Source organism: Leptidea sinapis, chromosome 2, assembly GCF_905404315.1.
Source record: "Leptidea sinapis chromosome 2, ilLepSina1.1, whole genome shotgun sequence".
In the NCBI taxonomy this organism is placed as follows: domain Eukaryota; kingdom Metazoa; phylum Arthropoda; class Insecta; order Lepidoptera; family Pieridae; genus Leptidea; species Leptidea sinapis.
This window is the reverse complement of record NC_066266.1, coordinates 8,367,497-8,391,258: the sequence shown is the minus strand read 5'-3', so window position 1 is coordinate 8,391,258 and position 23,762 is coordinate 8,367,497. Positions and strand designations below refer to the sequence as shown.

At 35.0% G+C, this 23,762-nt stretch overlaps 1 protein-coding gene across 4 annotated transcripts in view; it reads right to left on the bottom strand.

Moving 5' to 3' along the window:
* The window catches only part of LOC126975448 (histone-lysine N-methyltransferase trithorax), a 31,062-nt gene that overhangs the window by 6,000 nt on the left and 1,300 nt on the right, over positions 1 to 23,762 (bottom strand). Inside the window, exons 1-11 of one of the 4 annotated variants that reach the window (XM_050823350.1) lie at positions 23,053 to 23,754; positions 19,512 to 20,712; positions 18,721 to 18,912; positions 17,989 to 18,314; positions 16,609 to 17,169; positions 16,129 to 16,302; positions 15,326 to 15,535; positions 14,287 to 14,448; positions 2,065 to 11,559; positions 1,754 to 1,977; positions 930 to 1,072 (exon numbers count right to left, since the gene is read on the bottom strand). In XM_050823350.1, coding sequence (XP_050679307.1) covers positions 930 to 1,072; positions 1,754 to 1,977; positions 2,065 to 11,559; positions 14,287 to 14,448; positions 15,326 to 15,535; positions 16,129 to 16,302; positions 16,609 to 17,169; positions 17,989 to 18,314; positions 18,721 to 18,912; positions 19,512 to 20,712; positions 23,053 to 23,235 — 12,871 coding nt within the window. In that variant the 5' untranslated portion in view covers positions 23,236 to 23,754. Of the gene's footprint in view, positions 1 to 929; positions 1,073 to 1,753; positions 1,978 to 2,064; positions 11,560 to 14,286; positions 14,449 to 15,325; positions 15,536 to 16,128; positions 16,303 to 16,608; positions 17,170 to 17,988; positions 18,315 to 18,720; positions 18,913 to 19,511; positions 20,713 to 23,052; positions 23,755 to 23,762 lie in introns of those variants that run through there. The other 3 variants (XM_050823361.1, XM_050823370.1, XM_050823378.1) reach the window with 3 other exon arrangements.

The window sequence follows — 23,762 nt, the reverse complement described above, 5'->3', positions numbered from 1 at the left end:
TGTTGAAACTTGGTAAGTTTTAAATTCAAATTAGGATGTGAAATCACTTATTGGAAGGCAAAAAAAAACTACCACCCATTCCAAAATGAATGCCTCAGGCCTGAGAAGAATGGGCGCAACAAAGTCAGCGGAGTTTTTTTTTTTTCAATAAATATTCAAACAAAGGATAGATAGATGGACTAGGACAAAGTAATTTAAGTCTAACTCTGTATAGTATTCTATATCTATATTCTCTGTAGTAATATTCGCAAGTGTAGTGTGGAATCCTCAGTACGCTGTTCACATTGCTCGGCATTGAAAAGAACAAACTAAATTTTTAAAGTCACTAGAATATCGCACTGGGCACATTTTCGTTGAATACGAGACTGCCTCAACCCGACATCTTATTTATTCATTAGAAACACGTCGCAACAATTTGGACTCTATTTTTATTTTCAAAATAGTTAATAACCTTTTAGCCTCTGAAACATTACTATCAAAAATTAATTTATTGGTTCCCAGAATCTCCTCATGTTCAAAAAAAGTAATTTTATGTAAAATATACTCGTACAAATTATTCTAGACACTCATATGTAAATCGTTCATGCAGTTATTACAATAACACTCTTTGTGACGCAGATATAATTTATTTAATCTTAATTAGATATAAGAAAGAAGTTGGTAAAATTATATTTTGATTTAAAACAATAATGTTATAGTTCACTGTCATACTGTTATATAATTTACCACTGTCTTTACCATAAACTTAGTATACTAGGTCTTTACTCTCTAAGCTTACATTTTTGTAATAAAATTGTATAAAAATTGTCTAATTTTTTTTTATAACTAATAGACAAAATTTAATTTGCATATGACTGTTTGTTCCTTTAAAAAAAACGTCAGATACTGCAATAAAATAAGTATATTTTTATGAAATATTCTATACACACCTTCTTCAATGTCCCGTTTGCAGAATAGTCCACGCCCATGTATATGTGATCTGTACACGCCCACAGAAGCCTTCGATGTTTCCTTCAGTTGCCTGAACCTCATTGCAGGTGGCAGTGTTGCCAAGCGTCTGAAATAACTAAATCTTTGTGGTTTATTATACGAAATTATTGTCATAGTCATTAAGGTAAAAAAAAACATTAGTTTTATTAAATAATGACGGCAATTTAGTATTGCTAATTAGTTATCAACACAGGGAGTGTAGGAGACATGTTAAATTTAACAATTTGTACTGCCGATATCAGTTAAGACAATGATTAAGTATCTTCCTGTATATGGAAATAAATTCATTATCAAAATCTTTTTCTATTATTCGCCTTGGCTTGAATGGCAAGTTATTAATATCGAACAACAACAAAATTGTAAGCAAGAAAACTGTTATTGAAATGTTTAAAATCATCGTTGTTCTTGAGGAGTGTGTTATTTTTAGGAACCCGTGTAGTATTGTAGGTAATGTCATTGGAATATAAGTGTTTTCATAAAATCTAGTGTTCTTACCCATAATTACGTAGTTATAATTTTTATTACAATAAATGTAGGTAGCATAAAATTCATTGTTAGTGTTAAAATTGAAATAATATTTGTATTTTTAACCAGAGAAATTAATGTTTTGTCTACCATCTTGCTAACATAAAATATTAGTTACCACACTAATGTAAACAAAAGCACGCGTGCAAGACGAGTGTTACGGGATTTCACAAAGATACTGTGGATAAAAAGCTACGCTTTTATATGGTAGGAACTTTGAAAAAATAATTTTAGCCACCTTGATATAGAGCCCTCTCCTTCCTGCCCGCCAAATGGTGGAGGCTCTTCTCTGAATGGTGACGCCATCCAACTGAACATGTCATGATTATTTTTCCGAACAACCGGACCGGAGCGTGCACAGCCCCAAGGGCTTTCCTTGAACCCTTCACTTAGATCCAAATCGTTGTCCCAGCTGTTTAGCGGCCGACCATGACGTATCTTATATTTTGTGCATCGATTAGCCTGAAAAAGTTAAATTTAAACATATTATATCGAATAAAAAAACCGAAATATAAGCAATAAAAAAGGCTAAAAAAATGATTTACTTACGCCTGGCAATTGTTCTATTAGATATCTAAGAGCATTGTTGTTAAGTCCTAGGAGATGTGCCCCAGACAGTGTAGATGGTAAATTATATTGCATTAGCGGCAATCCAGATTCTTTCCTCGCATTTTGCACAGTTTCTATAACTTTGGCCCACAAGTCAGTAAGAGATGGCGAAGAATAATTAAATCCATCTTCGGAAGTCACTTCATAAATCAATTTAGGTCCGTCATCTTTTGGAGGGTCTGTATTCTTTAGTTTATTTTCTTGACCCTTCAGTACTTTTGTTTGCTTCTTCGTAACGGTCGCGTCACTTTCAGATTTATTATCGTTGAAAGGCCGTTTCATTACTTTTGCTTGAGAGTTCGATGTTTTATTACTCAGCAGTGATGGTTTATTTACGTCTACCACGGTTAAAATTTTCGGTGGTTCTACTTCCGAGTCAGTATCTAAACTAGGCAATGATGTCATTTTTGGTACAATTTCTGTGGCGGCCACACTTCCACTTGATGATGATTCTATTGATGGTGAAGTTGTATTTGCTTGAGGTGTTTCAATGGATAGTTGAACCGCACGAGCAGCATCTATTTCTTCTCTCTCCCTTCTAGCCTTCTCCAGTTCCATTACGCGTTTAGATTCTTCAATTGCTTTTTCCAAATCACTGTCTATACCTTCATCCTTAACATTCAAATCCGGCATATCATTGCTCACAGGTCTCTGCCGAGCTACACATGTTTTTATAGTCACAGTCCTCGACTTACTCTGTCCATCTCTATGCAAAGGTAGTACCCGATTCATTGGTCTCATTGACATGGGATTTACAACGTTTGTTGGGATTCCTGACTGCTGGGTAGGAGGGGCTTTTGGTAAGGTTATACTTGTACTGTTCTGAGAAGGCAAGTTTATTGTGCTGTTCTGCACGGGAATACAAATCATATTACTAGAATTGCTTTGATTTTGCAACAAATTATTATTGTTCGTCTGAATCGGAAAGTTTATCTCAGCTGAGGCCTTTGTTGCAATTTTCGGGTCCACTAAATTATTTTGAACTGTAATATTAACCGTATTATTACTTGAATTAACGTTAATGTTCATCGGAGCGCTGTTTGGAATTGCTTGGAACGGTACGTTAATCATTGTATTTTCACTTTTTGGTTGGAATGTTAAGGGTTCCGGTGTTATATTGGGAACGTTGTTTGCAGTGTTATTATTTACAACCCTGATATTATGCTGTTGAACTTGTTGATTTATATTTCCGTCTATTGTATTGTTAAGTCTGTTCCTTTCCGGTAAATTGATAATTCTATTAGAATTAGGTGGATTCATTTGCATATAATTAATTTGATTACTTACGGATATATTCTGATTTTGTTTGTCATTGGAACCAATAATGTTAGCTTTACTACAATCATTGTTTGGTAAATTTGTAACATTCATATTACCATTACCAGAAGACATTATATTTTTCCCTCTAATAGGTTCCCCAGTAAATTTAGGCGCCTCGTTTATCGACATGGTATTTCGAGAGTTTGTTTGATTTTCTACACCATGTATTTGATTTTGGTTGACATTATTATTGGTCATGCTACAGCTATTTATGTTTATTTGGTTATTGTTACACATTTGATTGTTCATCATCTGACTCGTATTATTCCCTAAGGCTGGTTGATTATTCATCATCATATTGTGATTAGAATTATGCGCCATAAGACTATTAATAGCATGATCTGATGATGAATTACAGTTCATTAACATGTCATGTGCAGAAAGATTAGCTTGATTGTTTGGCCCATACATACTATTATTAACATTGTTCATCATCATTGTATTTGTACTGTTCATATTGTGCATCATGTTGCCACTATTATTCATTCCCATGTTATTACTTATCGAGTTCATGTTTCCACATAATTCAAATGACTGATTGCCTGAATATTGTGAGCTGTTGTTAGAACATGGGCCACTACAACTATTTTGTAGTTCATTCTTGATATCAGGTATGTTAGGCATATGCATAATTGGATTAGTCATCTGTTGATGGTTAGAATTATTTATTTGCATGTTACTGTTGCCATTGCTTTGCATATTGATGGTATTTACAGAGTTCATATTATTCATTTGATGTTGCATCATACTTGAATGATCCATTGGTGGTCTATTACTCTGCATTTGATTCAAGGATGTGTGATTTTGCAAGCCCATAGAATTGTCATGCCGAATAGAGTGCATATTTGACAGAGAATTACTGTTTTCTATTTGGTTCCCATGATTCATGCTGGTATTACTTCCTTGCATATGGTGCATGTGTAAATTTGTATCCATATGCGATCCTCTGTGCATTTGGTTGGAAGTATGTTGATGCATGTCCATCAAATTACTCTCAATATGACTCCGATTACCTTGCATTTGCATCACAGTAGGCATTTGATGGTGGTGCACTGAGTTATCCATATTCCTGTTTTGTTGTGCTGACATTTGTTGGTTCATGTGCATGCTACTATCTAACTGCGAGCGACTATTGTTATTCATATTGTGATGATTTAATTGTTGCATAGAATGTAATTGCTGATTGTGTAGTTCCATTGACCTGTTTGAATGAGCTTGGTGATTCATATTATTCATATTGTGTTGTTGCATATTATCTATCATTATTCTGTTATTTTGCATGTTATTCATATTTGTCAACGATTGGTTCATATGCATATGATTTAAGTTCGTCATATCAGACCGACTCATATTGTGGGTGTTCGTAACACTGTGCATATTAATGTTCTGGTTAAGATTTCCAAGATCAGGTGTATTACGGTTCGACATATTCTGATGCTGATTCGCTTGACTATTCATCAAATTTTCATGATATGATCTATTTGTTCCCTGATTTTGTTGTTGTAATTGATTGTTATTCTCTAATTGACGATTATGCTGTATTTGCCCATTATGAATATGAATCTGATTTGGCATAGATATTTGGCTATTATCATGTGAGATTATTTGCATCCCTCCATGATTCATGTTCATTAAATCATGTTGCTGCTGATTGCTCTGTTGTAAATTATTTGTATCATTGGAAACATTACATCTGCTGTTACCCATTTCTTGGCATGCCATATTAACATTCTGCATAGATGTATTAACAGAATTTAAAATTTGCATTTGTCCTTGTGCAGATCCACTTGAAATGGAGCACATCTGGTTCTGGTTATTTGTTATAGTTAAAGAATTTTGATTGTTTTGCATCTGTGGTCGTGTGTTGCTATTATGAGGAATTATACTTATTGATGGGGAGGATGTGTTCATATTATTATTATTATTATTATTTATTTGACAACTGCTGAGTTTGTGTACACTCATAGATCCAATCATATTATCTGTATTGTGTTTATTTTCATTAGTTCCCATATTTTGGAACATTTTATCATTTTGAAGATGCTGGTGTGAATGAGCAGCCATAATTTCTTGTGAAAAATTCATATGTCCACCTTCTGTTTTAGAGAGTGCATTAATCTTGCTTAATTTAAGTGTTGTATCCGCATCAAAATTGTTAGAAAGTGAACAAGCTGGTGAATAAATATTCCCAGATGATATTTGGATCATGTTGTTCGAAGTATTAATTGAATGGTGGCTGCTATGTGGTGTTGAATCGAATTGGGAATGAAGAGAGTTGGAACCACCATTGTCATTAATGGAGATTACACAATTCTGGTTCGATTTATCTACATCAATATGCGAAGGCTGGCGATTAGATAACATATTATTCTGCATAGACATATTATTAGACGAAATGTTAGACTTGGAACCAATATTATGCACCTCAAACTTATTGTCACCAACATTAGCGTTTTGGGAATTAATTTGTCTCCAAGGTGTTGGCATCTTGGTAGTTGGAGTAACACTGATGGTAGGCATATTATTGCAGTTTGAGTTGTCATTGAGGTTTCCACTGATTTCAATAACATGGGAATTTTCAATCTTCATTGGATTGTTCTTGTTTGATGTTGAAATTGAACTTGCAACTATTGGCTGTGATAGAGGTATAGTCTGCATTGAAAATGACACTGAATTGGGAATAGACTGAGATATTGCCATTACTGGTTGACCAGTCGAAGATACCAACGTAACATTCGGGGACATTGATACATTGTGTTTGGTTAAAATGTTTTTCTGGTTACCTTGAGATGAATTTGCCAATGTCATATTATGAACCTGGGATGTAATAGGGTTAATAGTATGCTTTCCTCCGATGATAGCTTGAGACCCCACTGGAATTGGTGCTGGGCCCATTTGGACAATCTTGGGTGTTTGGCGGTTATTTGCTTGCTTGTCAGGAAGTGGTTGTAGCGTCAAATTAGGTACACTTGTCTTCACATTTTTCAGTACTTGGGCGTTTGATTGTCCAACAATATTAGGAGCTGATGAAGTGACTTGATTGGTCACCCCATCCCCTACACTATTGACGACGACATATCCGGTCGGCACTTCTACAATGGGTTCTATTTTACTGGCTTGGAATACTTGAGTCGTTGTTGCTGAGAAGCTGCTGTTTTGAGCAAGTACTCCCTGCATGGCAGTAGAAACAAATTGTTGTGATGACATAACAGTATTTTGAACAATTGTTTCAAGTCCATAATATACGGGCTGTGTTGTTAAATACATACACCCGGAGGAATCTGTAACCATTTCCAGGGTTGGTGTTGATCCAAGGATAACCTGATCATTACAAAATTGTGGTAAAAGTGTGCCTTGTGGCAAAATGGTTGTTCCAGTAGCAGGGGTGATGATAGTATTTCCTTGAGATGATAATGCATTGGGAATAATTGTAGTTTGTCCATTCCCCATACCACTTTGCGACACAACTGTAGCACCAGTAGTATGTAAAGTATTATTGGGAAGTAGAGTCGCTGTCTGAGATGTTAAATTTCCTGATGTCAAGCCTTGCAGTGTACTTTGAGGTATTATTGTTGTTCCATTCTGAGTATGTATTGCTTGTGGTAAGATTGTATGACCACTCGGACCTTGAGAAATAATACCTTGCGTTTGTATTGCTCCTTGTGGCAATATAGTTGCACCTTGTTGAATTGTTTGTGGTAAAACAACATTGCCTTGAGGTAGTAATACAGGGATGCCTCCACTAGGCACAGCAACAAGGCTACCAGATTCTGTTTGCTGTATTTGAAATGTCTGTGGCATTAGACCACCTTGGGAAATAAACTGAGTTGGTCCAGTTTTAAAGTCTCCCTGAGGTGTTATGGTGGCTATGTATTGCATATTTTGATTTTGTTGCTGAGATAACGCCTCTACATACGACATTATATTTTGATTGGCAACAGGCTGTACTATTATTGATGGTTGACCGGTTTGATTATTAGTTTGCAATTGAATAACAGTATTTCCGGGCCCAAGAGGAGATTGATTTATAGTAGTAAAAGTTTTCTCTAACTTTGTTCTCTTTATAGTATTTGCTGGTTTAGGTAATGTTCTCCCTCTACCTCTGCTAGGGGCTTGATAGATTGGCTTTGGCTGAACTGGAGTTGGTTGCTTTTTTGGTGACTTTTGTGGAGCTCCTGATATAAGGATTTGTTTTCCTTGCGAGCTCGGCGATTGCAAACGTTGACTTGTCATCCCTGGGACTACTATAGTAGGATTGCCCTGAATTTGAGACCTTATCATTGGTTGAATATTTTGTATAATGGAAGTATTAGGCATGCTCTGAATAGAATTCATAGGTAGCGCGATGGATGAGGCACTAGCCATATTGGGGAAATTATTTTTTCCATGCATCATTGATGTTATATTTCCGTGGTTTGAAGGAATCGTCAAAACCTGGTTTGAATTTGATGATATCACTTGAATACCTCCTGACCCCGATAATAATTGAGTCATATCTGCACCACTTTGTATTTGCTGTATATTAGCATTTCCAGGCTTAACACAAATATTGTAGGGTAGAATGCCCGGTTGAGTTATTATTTGGGGTGCCATAATTTTTTGGCCACTTGCTGAACTAGTTTTGGGAGGAAGTAGCATTTGTGGAGTAACAACAATTTGCGGCGATGACAATACATGTTGATTAGATGATACATGAACATTTGTTGACTTGTTCTGATCGAATATTACAGTTCCCGACTTCATTTGTTCTGTTACTGTCATGGACATTTCATTAGATGGTCCAGGTGAAGGTGTCTCCACAATCGTGCCGTTAATTGTTATTTGCCTTGTGTTAACTGACGTACGCCTGGTGGCAATCGAATCGGCCTTAAGATTGTTCTCATTGTTTACAACTCCGCCATGAAAAATCATCGGTTGTGCAAAACCACTCTGGAAAGCATTTTGTAGTGTGGTTAAAGTTCTGTTTTCAGGTGATTTAGGATTTTCACTCTCGCTTTCACTCGTGGACATCATGTCACAAGTGGGAACGTGTCTATCATATGATTCCTTGTTTCTATATGTACATTGACATCTGTCACACCTCACTAGTGGTTCAATTTGACCAGAAGTTGAGTTGTCATCCAAAGGGCGCATTACTAATTCTGGCTGCCCACTCAATGAGTTGCCAGCAATGGTTACTGTGTAAGTGCTCTCTGAACCACTTGCTCTGTAAACAAATTGATTTGTCTGATGTTTTTGCGTGTTGTCACCCAAGTGGTCTTCTGCTCCATCTAGTTGTTGGATAGGAGTAAACTCTTCATTAGGGCTGCCTGGCCTTGAGCTACAGCTACTTTCTGAACCTGACCAATCAGCAGCACCATCTAATTGAGATATAGGACTGCATTGTATCTTTGTATAAAAGTCTATAACATCAGGGAAAAACCCATCATTTTTATCACTCTTATTGGATGTGTCGTCATCTTTCTGTTTCGGCGATGTAGTGCGATAGTTTATTCCAGAAGTTTGAGGTGTTTCATCACACAATGCCGCAGATGTACTTGTCTGCTGTTTAACTTTTTTATCATCGGTACTACTTTCCGCTTCTTTGTTAGTGTCCAACGAATTTTCCATCACTGAATTCTTTTGGACGGGACTCATTTTTCCAGTGACAGTAGAGGATTTTCCCATTTTACATCTCTTAATGGTAGAAGTCAGCAAACTTGTATCAAATTTATTATTCCATGTTAAGCTTGATGATCTTTGTTGACTACGCCCCGTTGTTAGCGATTTTAGATTGTGGTTTTGAAGAATCATATCTGATTTAGTTCTTTTAAATTCTTTACTTCCATTTAGTAATTCGTCAATAAAATCTGTTGATTTTGAATCTGACTTATCATCAGATTGACTCATAGCGCCATAGAATTCACTTTTTAAATCCATGTTTACAAGATCTTCATAAGACATCAATTTAGGAAAGATATCTTGCATTGATATACCATCTAACAGATCATGGTTAAGGTCTTCAAAGATAGCATCTTTCACTTCAGGAGGTAAAAGATCAGCTGTATTTTGAGGCTCTTCTTCGTCTTGTTGTTCTTGCTTACAAACATTATCTAGCAAATATTCAACAACATGTTTGACTGCTAAATCTTCCAATGTCACATTGCTACCAAATTTCAATGGTGACTTGTCGATTTTACTTCGCATTAATACAGCTTTGCTGGTATTATTTTCAATGCTTTTATGCCATGCACCAATTTCAGCCATTACTCTTTCTACAACTTGCACAGACATGTTATGATTCACAGTTATATTTACTCCAAAATCTAATCCAGGTAGTGGTTCTGCTAATATCAGTTTTGTTTTGATTGTGTATTTCACAATTTTTGTAGGTTTTTTAATCGACCAAAACAATCGAGTGCAAGAGAAATCAACTGGCATTAAATACTCCTCAAAATCAGACACTGATGGAACAATCTTGCCCAAACTATTGACAGTTAGTGATCCCATTATAAACTGTACTTTACTGATCTCACTGTATCTTTTCTTCTTTTTGTCTAGTTCCACATATACTGGCCTTGTCAGCTCAAAATCGCCATCTTTTTGCAAACTCTTTACTGGCACATCTATTCCATGAGTTGGACAAAAAACTCTTTTGTCATCCAGAAACGCACAATTTCCTTTTCTGGCGCAAGCATAGTGGTAAGTTTCACTGCAGTTTTTAGCGCAGCAACCTACACTGGCACCCTTTAGTTCACATACAGCACATTTTATCATTTTCCCCCTAGAAATAGCTGAATGGACATTTTGAAGTGATCCATCTATCTCCTCAAATACTTCTGCTGACCATAAGGCACAGTTAGCATGAATCCAGTCATTTTGCCCACAATAAAGTAAGCGGCCTTCCATCGAAGGAGATTTGTCACTTACAGATTTACAAAGAACGCAAACTCGAGCATCAACTGTCTGGTAAAATTCCAAAAGATCTTCTTCATTCACTACTTGATCTTCCAACTTTGGCACCATGTGATCATTAGTATGTTTAATGGACTGCTCAGTCGTTTTCAATCCTTTAGGATTGGACATTTCAACATCTTTTAATGATTCACTGTCTTCTTGCTCACCTTCAACTTCTAAATTGGGCTGTAGGCAATTACTTTCACAATTGAACCAGGGGAATGTTTCAGAAAATAAATCTTTGTAAATAGCTTTTAGATCAACACTTGCTGTCCTTTCTATAACATCTTTCATATCGTGATTGAAGTCTTTGAGTGATTTATATTCATCACTATTTACTCTCTTTTTAATATCTAGTAGTGATATAAGTCGACTTAGATCTTCCATAATACTATCATCAAAACCTTCATTACATTCAGTTTGCCTCACTATTGCGGGACTTAGGTCTTGTTCACTTCTTGCTTGTGGAAAACATTTGTCAGGCTCATCATCATCAGATATGGGTTCATATTTATCTACATGTAAAGAAGGTAGCATTGTGACGGCTTTTTCGATTTTACTATGCTGTGGGTTATTTTCATGGACTTCAACACACGGGGTTCCAATATCAGATTTGGTACTGTATAATCCAGTTGAAAAGCATATTTCCTTATTTTGCATTAGTGGTTCCTGGAGGTTCACAACTTTATGTGATGTGAGAGGAATGTCTTCCTTTTGGATTTCAACATTATTTAACAAAGGAGCACATTGCCATAATGGTGTTGACTCATTTGTGATTTGAAGAGCACTGTTGTTCTTGCGTCCTTTTGCTGTATTACGATACACCTTTGTCTCTGTAGTATTTTTCATAGCATGATCGGAGTTATCAAAATGTAACTTCCTGATGGCTTGTGGAGAGGTCAGTCGGAAGGGTTTATTTGGAACTGGTGTGTTCTTGTGAGGTGTCAGTTTAAGTAAGGCACAAGCTTTCTTATTTTTAGCAAGAAGCTTGAGGAGGTGTAGTAACCTCCCTTTCAGATGTTCAGTGAGCATTTTTCTCCAAGGTGGATTACATGGCATACATTTGCAGCATATATACTCAATTGAGGGCGGAAGAGCTGAAAGGAGTTGATAGGCCTCACCAGATAATCCTTCACAACTTGCATGAACCCACCTTGCACACCAGCCACATTCCATCATCTGCAACAAAATAATTAAGACTAATATCGCACAAATACTTGTAGTGTGATAAACAAATACATCATAAATATTTTAAAAGCTGGCAACACTCCTGAGATTTATTGTGTGGCGGCGGTGATTACCTCGCATCAGATGAGATACACACCCGTTTTTTATGACAATAAGGGTCGAGACGAGCACGACGTTCAGCTGGTTGTAATTGACCCGCCCTGTCCTAATGGCCAGGATGGAGAGATAATGCAGTGCCGCTCAGGATACTTGACCAACCCAATTATTCTGAGCGGCACTACAACTGCGCTCGTCACCTTCAGGCATAAGATGTTAAGTCTCATTTGTCCAGTTATTTTTACAGCACCCTTCAGACCGAAACACAATAATGCTTGCACATTACTGTTCCCGGAAGAAAAAGACGCTGTTGTGGTACCTATTTATCATTTGGTATTTAGGTTGCGATACTTTAGATGTATTTTTAAAAATTGAAAGTGAAAAGTTATTCTCTCCTAGCCCCCATAAATACATAAACAGTGATCCTGTGCAGTCATGTCTTTTCATAGGTTATAAATTTTCTATAGTAAGTGTTTTAGAATGGCGTTTTTGTCTACAAGTTAAATAGTGATGTGCTACGTATCAAATCGATTGCGTGACTAGCTCCATATTTAGTTGTCATTTTACTTAGCGAAGTCGATTAAAAATACAGACAAAACACAGTGTGGTTGAAGAAGACATGCACATCCGGACAGAAAATATCAACTCGTCTATTCGATTTTGTCAGTAGTCCGTACCAAATTTTCAATTGGATATGACTGTAAATAATGTATAGGAGTCGTTTAACTATGAAAATATTCACGATATAATAAGAATAATATGTGAGATTAACAGACGATAATTTGATAAAATTTTACAGAAATTAAATTTTGATTATTATATGGCACCAGCAGACTTCAATATTGCCATAAATCGATATACCTATTTGGCATACATAGAGAACTTTCAAATTAGCTTGGGACAAATCAGATAACACCGTAGGAATATTCTGTGATCTTTCCAAAGCATTTCATTGCGTAGACCATTATACTATTATTATGTAATAAAAAGAAAATTATTAGATCTTATTACTTCATTAAGTAAGGATTAGCTAAGGCTAATGGAAACCAGAAGTCATTAGTTATTAGTAATTAATAATGAACATTCAGCAGGAATTGTAAGGCTGATGCGCGTGCCTCTGGGTTCAATTCTAGGACCTCTATTTCTAGTCTACATTAAAGATTTGCCAATTGTAGCCTCGAAATAATGTGAGATTATTCTTATAATATTGATAGACATTCACAGATACAATAACCTGTCCTTGAAAAACATATCTAAATGGTTCAAGGTGAATAATTGGTCACTTAACGCGAACAAAACAAAATGTATTGAATACTACCTACCAAATCAAAAAAAGTGTAATATTAAATATTGAACCTTTAAAACTTGTAGATTCTACTTCATTTCTTGGCTAATTCTACTTCTTTCATATTGAGGCAATCTAAAATAAACTCAGCGCTGCTACTTTTGGTATCAGAAGAATAGAAAATCTTACTGATACTAACACAGCGAGATTGATTTATTTCAGTTATTTCCATAGTATTATGTCATAAAAGGCATTTATTTCTCAAAATTGATTCCTTTAGAATTATTTTTGTTGTCATTTCTAATATAGTAGATACTACTACCGCTTCGGAAACATCGTCTGGCGTCTGGGAGAGAAGAAACGGCGCTCTTTTAATGTATATACAATATTGTACTGTCATTGCTATTCCTATAAAATAATCATAATCTAGTCCAAGGCTGTCGGATCATTTAGATATTCAGCTGTGGAGTAGTAGGATTTACGACAGAGCCAGTTTTTGATAAAACATTTAAATTTATTTATAATATGATAATGCCTGAACAGTGGCTGGGATTTATTATAATTAATAGCTTTAAGGGTAAATACCCTTATTATGTATCTTATGAAGGCTAATAGAATTAGTTACAAGCAATCCCTTATTTCTAGTGTTAAAATAATGAAAATCACTATTAAGAGCAAAAAGGTGTTGATTTTTTTGAACGTATATTAAATTTTCATAAATGTACTGGCAATGATCAGCCGTAATATTTATTTCTTAAAATTTTTCTTTGAGAGACTGCGACGACCTAATTCCGGTAGTCTTCTCCTCGGCATCGTTAATTGTAATTAATCAGAGTAAGAAAATTCTCGCGCACAGTAAACCATCACAAAAATAAGCACGTAACTTGAAATGTCACTACCACAAAGGATAACCGAAGTAAAGAAAGTTCTCGCGCACGTAACGGTAATCGTCACTCACAAAGATAGAATGATGCACTCTTTGTCTAAGGTATCGAGCGACATATTGGTTGTCAAATGTCAAATATTATGGTAAGGTTCAGAAATTTAATTTGTGACAAAACTATATAAAGATCTTAATTAGTTATTAATTTTAAACTATTCTTTCATTTTGATTTCTGAACGACGGAGGACACATCGAAGGAAGAACAAAATTGTTGTTTTTATTTAATTGCGAGCATTTTCATATTTATTTTAAACCTTCTCTGGACTTCCACAAATAATTCAAGACCATAATTGGGCAAATCGGTCCAGCCGTACTCGAGTTTTAGCGAGACTAACGAACAGCAATTAATTTATACATATATAGATGTGGAGTGCTTAAATAAATAAATACATACCTTGCTATCAAAGTCATTATCTCTGTAGCATGCTTGACAAAGAGGACAGTAATTGCCTTTTTGTCTCAATTTGAAACACGGCCTGCAGAACGGCAAGCTTCCCACAAACTTGTTGACACGGCTACTGTCACAGCTTTTACATTTGAGGCATGCACTGCAGATCTGTTAATAAGATAATGAAAATGTTTTAACTATTAAGAGCGCTTATTAACCATGAAGGGTTCCGTAGCAGCAAGTAGCATAATATAAAAGTTCTTGTAGATTGTTGGTACTTTGATCAATGTTTTAATAATAGTGTTTTTTTTTTTAATTAAGTTATTAGGAGAACCAAAGTCACAGATATATCTCAAATGATTGTGAAACTGAAGTGGCAGTGGGCAGGGCACATAATTCGACGGACAGATGGCCGTTGGGGCAGTAAAGTCTTCGAATGGCGACCACGTACCGGAAGACGTGGTGTTGGTAGGACCACGCAAGATGGACCGACGATCTCGTCAAGATCGCCGGAATACGTTATGAGGGCAGCGTAGGACCTATCGGTAATGACTATCGTCATGGAAATCTTTGTGGAACAGTGGATGTGTTCTGGCTGATTGGTATATGCTCTGGTGAAAAAGTATCTTCACATCCCGTATGAATTCTCAATATGTTGTTTTTCTAAGTTAATTTACATTTAATTTGAGTTAATGTAAAACATTTTGCCTAATGACTTTTTGCCGTCTTGTAGGTGACATGTGTTATCATAAAGCCAAGTGATGCACCTATATAGTATATTCTCTCACGATATGAGGAATTCGTGTTTAAAGTTTAATAAACATTAGTGTATTCCATACATGTGGGTTGGGCTACTAAGATATGATGTCATTTAAAGAGTGACAGTAGGGTTGCTATTTTTTGTCAGTCCGTTAATATGAATCACATCACCAGTTTTGTGTTCTTAGCTCAATTTGGGCATGATTGTGGTTTGTTTGAACGTTTTTCTAGCTTATGTTTTTCGCAAATTATTGTAACCCTTATATATTAATGATAATTTAATTACCTGTGGCCAGTCACTGCGATGGTCGTGCGGGCGCGCAGGTAAGCAAGCCGCATGGTAGTGCTTGGCACAAGATCGGCACCGCACCCTCGCAGCCGGCTTGGCACACGCAGAACACCAGACACATCTAGAACATGTCCACCCGACTCCACTCCCAGAGTCCTCTGCACACCAGCTGTGGTACCACTCGCAGCAACTTGAGCACACCAGCATCTGTACCATGAAAATATTTGCATGATTTCTATATTTCTTTGAAATACCACACATTGAGCTATCCCATTGCTATAGTCATTTATGAATTGTTATTAAAATATCATAAAAAAAGATTCACCCTGTGCCCAGAAGACCCAGGCTCAAGGGAGTTTTAAGAGGCAACTAAGAGCATTTACCAGTGGGAGGCCAACGACATCTTTTTCTGCTGTGAAGCAGTAATGTGTAAGCATTATTGTGTTTCAGTCTGATGGGTTCCATAACTAATTACTGGGCAAATGAGACTCAAAATCTTGCCTCAAGGTTATGAGCGCTATTGATGTGTTGCTAAGAAGTGATTTGTAACATGATGAAAATGTAAATCTTGATTTAAAAGAGTCGCAATAAGTTTCTTGCTACTTGTTCTCATTAGCTCAATACTTTACGAAGTATTGGTAGATTCAATAATAAAAAAATATTTTTTTTTTACATTTATAAGTGTCATTTCCGTGAACTTACATGAATAAAGTAATTTTGATTTGATTTAGAATTTTCAGGTTTTTCAAGAATGGGCAGAGCATATCAATTAAAGATAATATATTTGATTGAGGACCTACCTTTTCCTTTCCTGCACTTCCACACAGGAAACAAAGTTTTGCCACGGTGAAAGGAACAGTTCCAATGAGTCCAAATCCTGAATTACAAACTTCGTCGGGGTCATAGCTTTCCCAAAAGTCTACACAAATCAACTCTGGTCGGTTTTGACCAAACTTTTGAGTGCGGCCACGAATCTGCAAAAAGAGAAAAACAAAAACATTTTAACTTACGAGAAAAACGAATTGGGTATAGGTATATGGGCTTCTGCACAATTAAACTCAATCTACTTTGCGATTATTTTTCGTGAACAACACAGAAAGCTATAAAATAAATCATTATAGCTGTTTATAATGCTCCTTCCAGAAACACTGGATACAGTTAACTCTAGGTTTAGAAATATATTTGGCTAATAATACTAAGATAGTTTATAAGAAATATTGTTTCTAATACATTTACTAATATATATGGAGTTCTGTCTGAATAAAATAATCATTACATACATTTGTAATATTTGTGAGTGGTTTCAATGTTGCTTTCTTCGGTACCAGATCAAGTACAATTTCATCCTCACTAGACTCCAGTTTCGGTTTTGCAGCAATCTGGGCATCAATCTTCCTCTTTTTAGGCTCTGTGAGTACCTCCTGATCACTATCCTTTGATGTTGCTTCTAGAACAATCTGTAATGGCTTATTTTCAGTATCAACTTCAGAGTCACAGCTTGACAAATCAGGTGTTAATCTATCCTTTTCTGAGACAGACATGGATATGCCATCATCGTCAGCGTGAGTACATTTGTCTGGTTTGTCCTTTTCTTCTTGATTAGGGAATGTAGCGATCGGTTGTCCCAGCACAATTGATGCACTTCTGCACACATGTTTAACTCTGGGCCCTTTAAGTTCAATTTTCTGTCGTTTCGGATCTTCTTGCTTATCGTCAGTATTTTTGGGGTCAGCCTTATCTTTCTTACGCACTTTGACCTTTGACAGTCGACGTTTACGATTTTCACTCACATCTAGGTCTTTATCACCATTTTTATCTGAGAGTGGTTTCGAAACTTCCTCCTAAAACAAAAATTATAAATATATGTAGAATTTCCACTACCAAATTTGGTATTTATTTTTGTATTACGTATATATAGGTATGTATATTATTGTAATCTTTACTTAACTTAAATTAAATAAAAGAATTTAAATTACAGACATTATTTTCAACATGTTCACTGTCCGAGTAAACTTAGAAAAAAGACTTCTATTCTTAAAAATTTACTCAAACAATTTCATAAAAACAAAATTTAACACATATTTATTTCTCAAATTGATATCTCCTTTCTTTATTTTTGGAAGTACGTTTTTGATCTCATGCTTAAATTAAAAGAAAATATTATCCACATCCATCAAAATTTTTCCTTGGGTGAAATTAATTGTAGTTGAAAAATTTTTAAATATAATTTAGCAGGTCCAAGACTTTTCACAGCTACAAATCAGTTGTTTTCATATTTTTTGCGTAGGGATACCAACATTACTTAGACACTGGACATGGATTTTTTTATGATGATAAGTATTGAGAAGAGTAGGATGTTCAAGCTGAGCATAATTGATACGCCTTGCCTTTTACAATGCAGTGCCACTCAGAATTCTCGAAAAACCCAAAAATTCTGAGCAGCACTACAATTGCAGTACCATACCATGTTAAGTCTCATTTTTCCAGTAATTTCATCCTCAGACCGAAACACAATAATGCTTATACATTACTGCTTCACGGCAGAAATAGGCGCCATTGTGGTACCCATAATCTAGCCGGCATCCTGTGCAAAGGAGCCTCTCACCAAAAGTTTGTTTGACTGCAATTTATTTAAAGAAATATTATTTGGTCACACATACCTCACAAATTTCGTTTTTCTTTGAATTCTTTACTGAGAATACTTTAGAATCTCCATCAGCTGCAGGCAAAGTACTGAACACGGCTTGTGAGGCTGGGAGTAAAGGATTCGCCGAACCCATCTTTGTTTGAGGCTGTGGGCCACTTGTTTTGGCGACTGATTTCATGTATGGAGGTAACATTGACATTAATGTAGCTCTCTTGTCTGATGGCACTTGGAATGCTTTTAAACACAGCTTCAACCAACACGCCGGACACCTGGCTTTGTTGGAGCATTTGAATAGCTTCCATTGCTGAGAACGTACAACAGGTGGGACTTGACAACTACCTAGAAATTATAATATGGATTATTATGAGGTACCTGACCACTTTTACCTAACAACCACACTTGATTGACATCCCATCTCAGATGGGTAAGTGGGGAAATAAAAAAGTTAAATCTAAGATTAATGGAAATACATATTTAAAAAAAGTTATGACTCATTAACTGTCAAAATAATTCATCTTTGCAACAAGAGACAATTCAAGTCTAGGATTAAAGCACATTTAATTATTATCTGTGTTTTTATATTAGACTTTATGTAAAAGTTACATTTTTATTATTATTTTACTTAGCCCAACATTCTGCGACCAACAACACACATTTTAATCGATTAAAAAGTGTTTTTTTTTTAAATGTGTAACATTCACATTAATCGAAGAAAATGAATAGTAATATATTTAAATAATCTTACCTTCACCCCTTATGCAATGTAGAACAACTGGAGATGTTCTCAATGATGTTCTGTCTTTTTTAAGCAGTTTTGTTACAAATTTGCGACAAGATTCACAGGAATAAATTCCAAATTTTCTAGCTTGCTTCACGAATTTGTAAAATCTCACTGCACCACATACACCACAGGTTACTGTGGTGGTTTGATTGGTTGCTAAAATAAGAACAGAGAAATAAAATGATGTTGTAGAATGTTCTAGATCTTACAATTTATAGTGGTATCTTCTATTTGGCTTATTTAAATCAACACAATAAATATTTATGTCAATCAACCTTTTAAACAGAAATCTAGAAATTTGTTTCTGGGTTATTTTTTATAGTTCTAGCGGTAGATGCATGGCTACCATATAAGTACAATGTTGTTCTGGGACAGTGGCAAAAAACTAGTCTATCCAATGGAATGGAATGAGAATTTAAGCCATAGCCTTTTTAGTCAAATGTTAAAAATAAAAGTTTCCTAATATAATATTGAAAGTGTTTTCAAAAACACACATATAGTTTTACATTTTATAATTATATTATTATTTACTTAACAATTTGTTCATATTTCTATATGGTATGGTGTTTCCAGATTAATTAGAGATTCTTGCTTTCAAACAATATTTGTTTACCTCAAGTACTGACAAATAATGATGTGATACCTAAAAGTATTGGAAGACATTCCATTTATTTACTTTTACTTTTTTTTTTTTTTTTTTGGGAAATAAACTTTTGAAATTACCAAAGAATTAAAAAAAATATATGCAAACTTACATGATGCTCCAGAGAGAGCAGAAAATGGCCCATCCAATCCTGAAGAAGGTGGAGTGGTTGCTAACTGCAATCTTGCTTCTCTTATGATCACTTTTCCACTAAGTAGTTGAGAAGCAGCTGACTTATCTTTCTCAGGACTTGGTGGTGCTAACTTTTCTTCTTCATCTCCACTGTGCTTTGAACTTCCGCTCTCCCAACTCTCTTCAGACTCTGAACCACTACTTGTACCGCTTGATGAACTAACATCTGATACATCCATTAGTTTCCTCATAGAATGACTTGACCTCTCTGCTTTAGCTGTATCAGATTTTAACTTGTCATCAATATTGGAATTTTCATCTTGGGAGTATTGAGACTCCTTTTCAAATGAAAAGACATCATTGGACACTTTTTTGGGATTTAGACCAGTGAAACAATTTGAGGATTTGTCTGTAAAAAGACTTGATAATGATTGTTTCTCTTTATTTTCACTTTTCTCTGAATTTTCATCATGTTCAGAATTATCATTATTATGCAAACTGTTAAAAACAATTTTCTTCAGTTTAGGTTTTTTGAGAACTTTACTGGAACTTACGCTTGTAAGTATTGAAGATGTTTGTTCTTCTCCATCCATAAATTTTTTGTTTGGCTTAATCACTCTAGAGGAATGACTACTTCTCACTGGTAAGACAAACTTAGCTGCTCCCCCACTTTCTCTTTCCACCGGCGAATTAATTCTTGGAGGTGGAGAAATGCATCTGCCCTCATTCAGTTGGGAAAACTTATTTATGGATTTTGAAAGTGGATTTAAATTTTTCTTTAAGTAACCTTCTTGATGTTCTGTTGATGATTTTGAGCATAAGTCTGTCAACTTTGCAGGTTTCAATATGCTGTTAAAAGTTGAATGATCTGAGTATTTAATAGCAGATTTCTTTTTGATAATTGATACAAGAGGAGCATGATGTTTTATTGGAACTTTCTTCAAAGGTAATAAAATATCTTCACAGCTCTCAACTGTACCAAATGTCACTGTTTTTTTCACTGGTTTAGTTTTTTCACCCTTTGGGGGATCCATTTTATTTTGTGACCTAGTGCGGACTGGAGATGTGCTTGGGTCACTATGTGATTCTTGATTTTCTTCACTAGAATTTTCACAATTTTTTAAATTTTCATTGCTTTCAGAATCTTCTTTATCATTACTGTTTTCTTTCTTTTCTTCTTCCTGGAAGCAAACAATAAAAAACTATAAAGAAAACTTGTAATGGTTACCTACCCACACTGATAGATTGTGAGTAAAGCCCTATTAATAAATAATGGTGATTGCTATATATATCAGAATAGCACCATGTTAAAATAAATAGAATTTTTTACTTATTAGTCTGTTTCAGCTATAGGCTTAGACTACACTTTCCTCTACTGTGACCTTATTAAATGTATATCCTATTAATATTATAAATGTGAAAGTTTGTACGTCTGGATGTATGTTTGAACTTCTTTAACGCAAACACTACTGAATGGATTTTGATGAAACTTTGCAATAATATAGCTTAGACACCAGAATAACATATAGGCTATAATAATATTGTGTGAATTATCTATACATTTAAATAAAAAATTGGAGTGTCTGTTTGTAATATTGAAATAACTGTTTTTTACTAAATGTATATTATGAATATATACTGTACATACACCAAAATAACATTTTTTACTATATTTGTCTGTCTGTCTGTTTGTTCCGGCTAATCCGGCGACTATTATAGGCAGGTAGCTGATGTAATAAGGAGTAATTTAGGCTACGTTTATTTTAGAAAAATAAAGCAATGTCCAAGATACGGTCTAACTCTAAAAATAATTTATATGGCAAAACAACGTTTGCCGGGTCAGCTAGTAAATAATAATATACTATAAAACTTATCATCAAAGTATAGTGAAACATATAATTTATATAAATTATATTAAATTTAAAAATGTACAGGAAGATGCAGTGTTGGTAGGCCCCCCAAAAGATTGACTACTGATCAGGTCAAGATAGCCAGAATATGTTGGATGAGGGCAGCGCAGGACCGATTCTTGTGGAAATCTTTGGGGGAGGCCTTTGTTCAGCAGTGGACGTCTTCCGGCTGATGATGATATTAAATTTTTATTCGCACAACTCAAATCACTATCACTTGTAAAGTTACTTCCTCTACAATAAAATTTTTAAGGAACTTTCTTCCAATTACAGGAAGCTGTGGAAAGAGCTTCCTTGTATGGTGTTTCCAGGATGATATGACATTGGTATCTTCTAAAGAAGGGTGGAATTACTCCTGTGATACCTCTGGTGTTGCCAGATAATATAGGTGCCAGTGATCACTTTTTACTCATTTATTTGTTCTCCTCTACCATAAAAAAGGTGCTAAATTGTGGTATATCTTCCACAGAAGCCACAGGAAGAACATTAGAATACGAAGTAACTTTTTATTATATTTAAAATAAAATTATTTATTATAATGCTATTTTTAATTCAAAGTATTAAAAATGGTACCCAAAACATATACCTACAGTGACAAATTATAAACTAAATGTAGGATTGTAATAAAGTGCAGAAAAAGCTATAGTAGGATTAACTGTTAGTTTTTTGAGTATCAATCCTCTTACACATACACCATTATTTAAATCCAAAAACAGGCAAAATTCCTACTTGAGGTGAGTGAGCTTAGATCTATTCTGCACATGCATACCATCGGCCGGGAACATTTTGAGAAACAAATTCTTTGACTATATTGTTAGAACATACTTATATCTACCACTATCATTGACAGTATTAAATCAAGTGTTCATTACTATACTAAACTAATAATTTGCTATCTGTGAGGACCTTTAATTGGCTTTTTTTATAAAAAAGGAGGACAAATCTGCCACTATTAGACTTTATTTTAAATTATTGTACACTGTTGGTCTTCCTTTACAAAATAAATAAACTTCAAAGCAGTAATTTTGTAAATACATTATTAATATATGAAAATAAATATATAATAATAAATAAGATAACTGCACAGTTGAAAAAATGCAATTCATCATCCTGAGGATTTAATTTATTTAGTAATACATTAATAGGTTATGTTACATATATATTCGCTAAAATATTTTGATATTTGTAAAAAAACAACTTATATTTGAATGCATTTGAACAACACTTGGTTCATAAAGTTAATAATAGGTACATTGACAAGATAACAATAAAAAAAACACAACATACTAAAGTTTAACATTGTGTGTTATGTGAACCAGATGTTATAAAACATCACCACATAACATCTTGACTAGTGTTAAATGGACTTTGCAAGTTTTTATTATAGTTGTAATATTGCAGTTTATGATTTAGTTTATTCCATGATTGCCTTAGTAGGAAAACAACAAATTTCTTTTTCAATGGACAGTCAACTCCTAAATGTCAAAATGTTTGTTTTATTTGATGGTTAATTTGTTTCAATTACGTAAACAACACAGTATCAAAACACTGGTAAATGTAGTTATGATTTATGTTGTAAATATTCTGAATATGTAGACAAATGCGCAATACCTCTTTATCTCCAGAAAAGTCATTGGATGTCGAGCTACGGCTGGTTGAACCGTGGTTGTTTGCACCATTTTCGTGGTAAACAGTACCCGACAAAACACTTATTCGTTTTCTATTATGGAATTTGAGTGGTTTCCCTGGGAACCTGGACCTTCCCATTTTGATATGAACATAAACGAAGGACATATCAGTGCGTTCCCAGTAGTCGTAAGAAAACTGGCGCGCATGCTCCGGCCCGCGCGATCCGCAACGCCATTCCACTTATATATGCAATGTGTACGACAAATATTACTAAAACGCAGTTCTGATCACAAAATCACCAAAACACAAACACTAAAATCACTGATTACATTATTTAATAATTAGATCACATTACACAGTCCTTGCAAAAACGACATCATCCATCATTTAATTGGTCGACAGATCGTTTAACTCCGTAACGTTGTTACGCTTCCATTCAACAAAGCGTTGTTGGCGATAAAACAAAAGAGAATGTTGTAGTATGTTCGATCCTCTAACGCGTTGCATTGGTTTAAACAGTATTGTCATTCTTAATATTTCGATTTATTTGATATCACTACTTAGTTATTTATCAAAAATTAATCGGCCATAATTTGACAAAGATGGCTGTACGACGCACTGCAACAATAGGGAACACGAGTGATTAACGAGACGAGGCGCGCGAGGCCGCGGTGTGAACGACACCTGGCTCT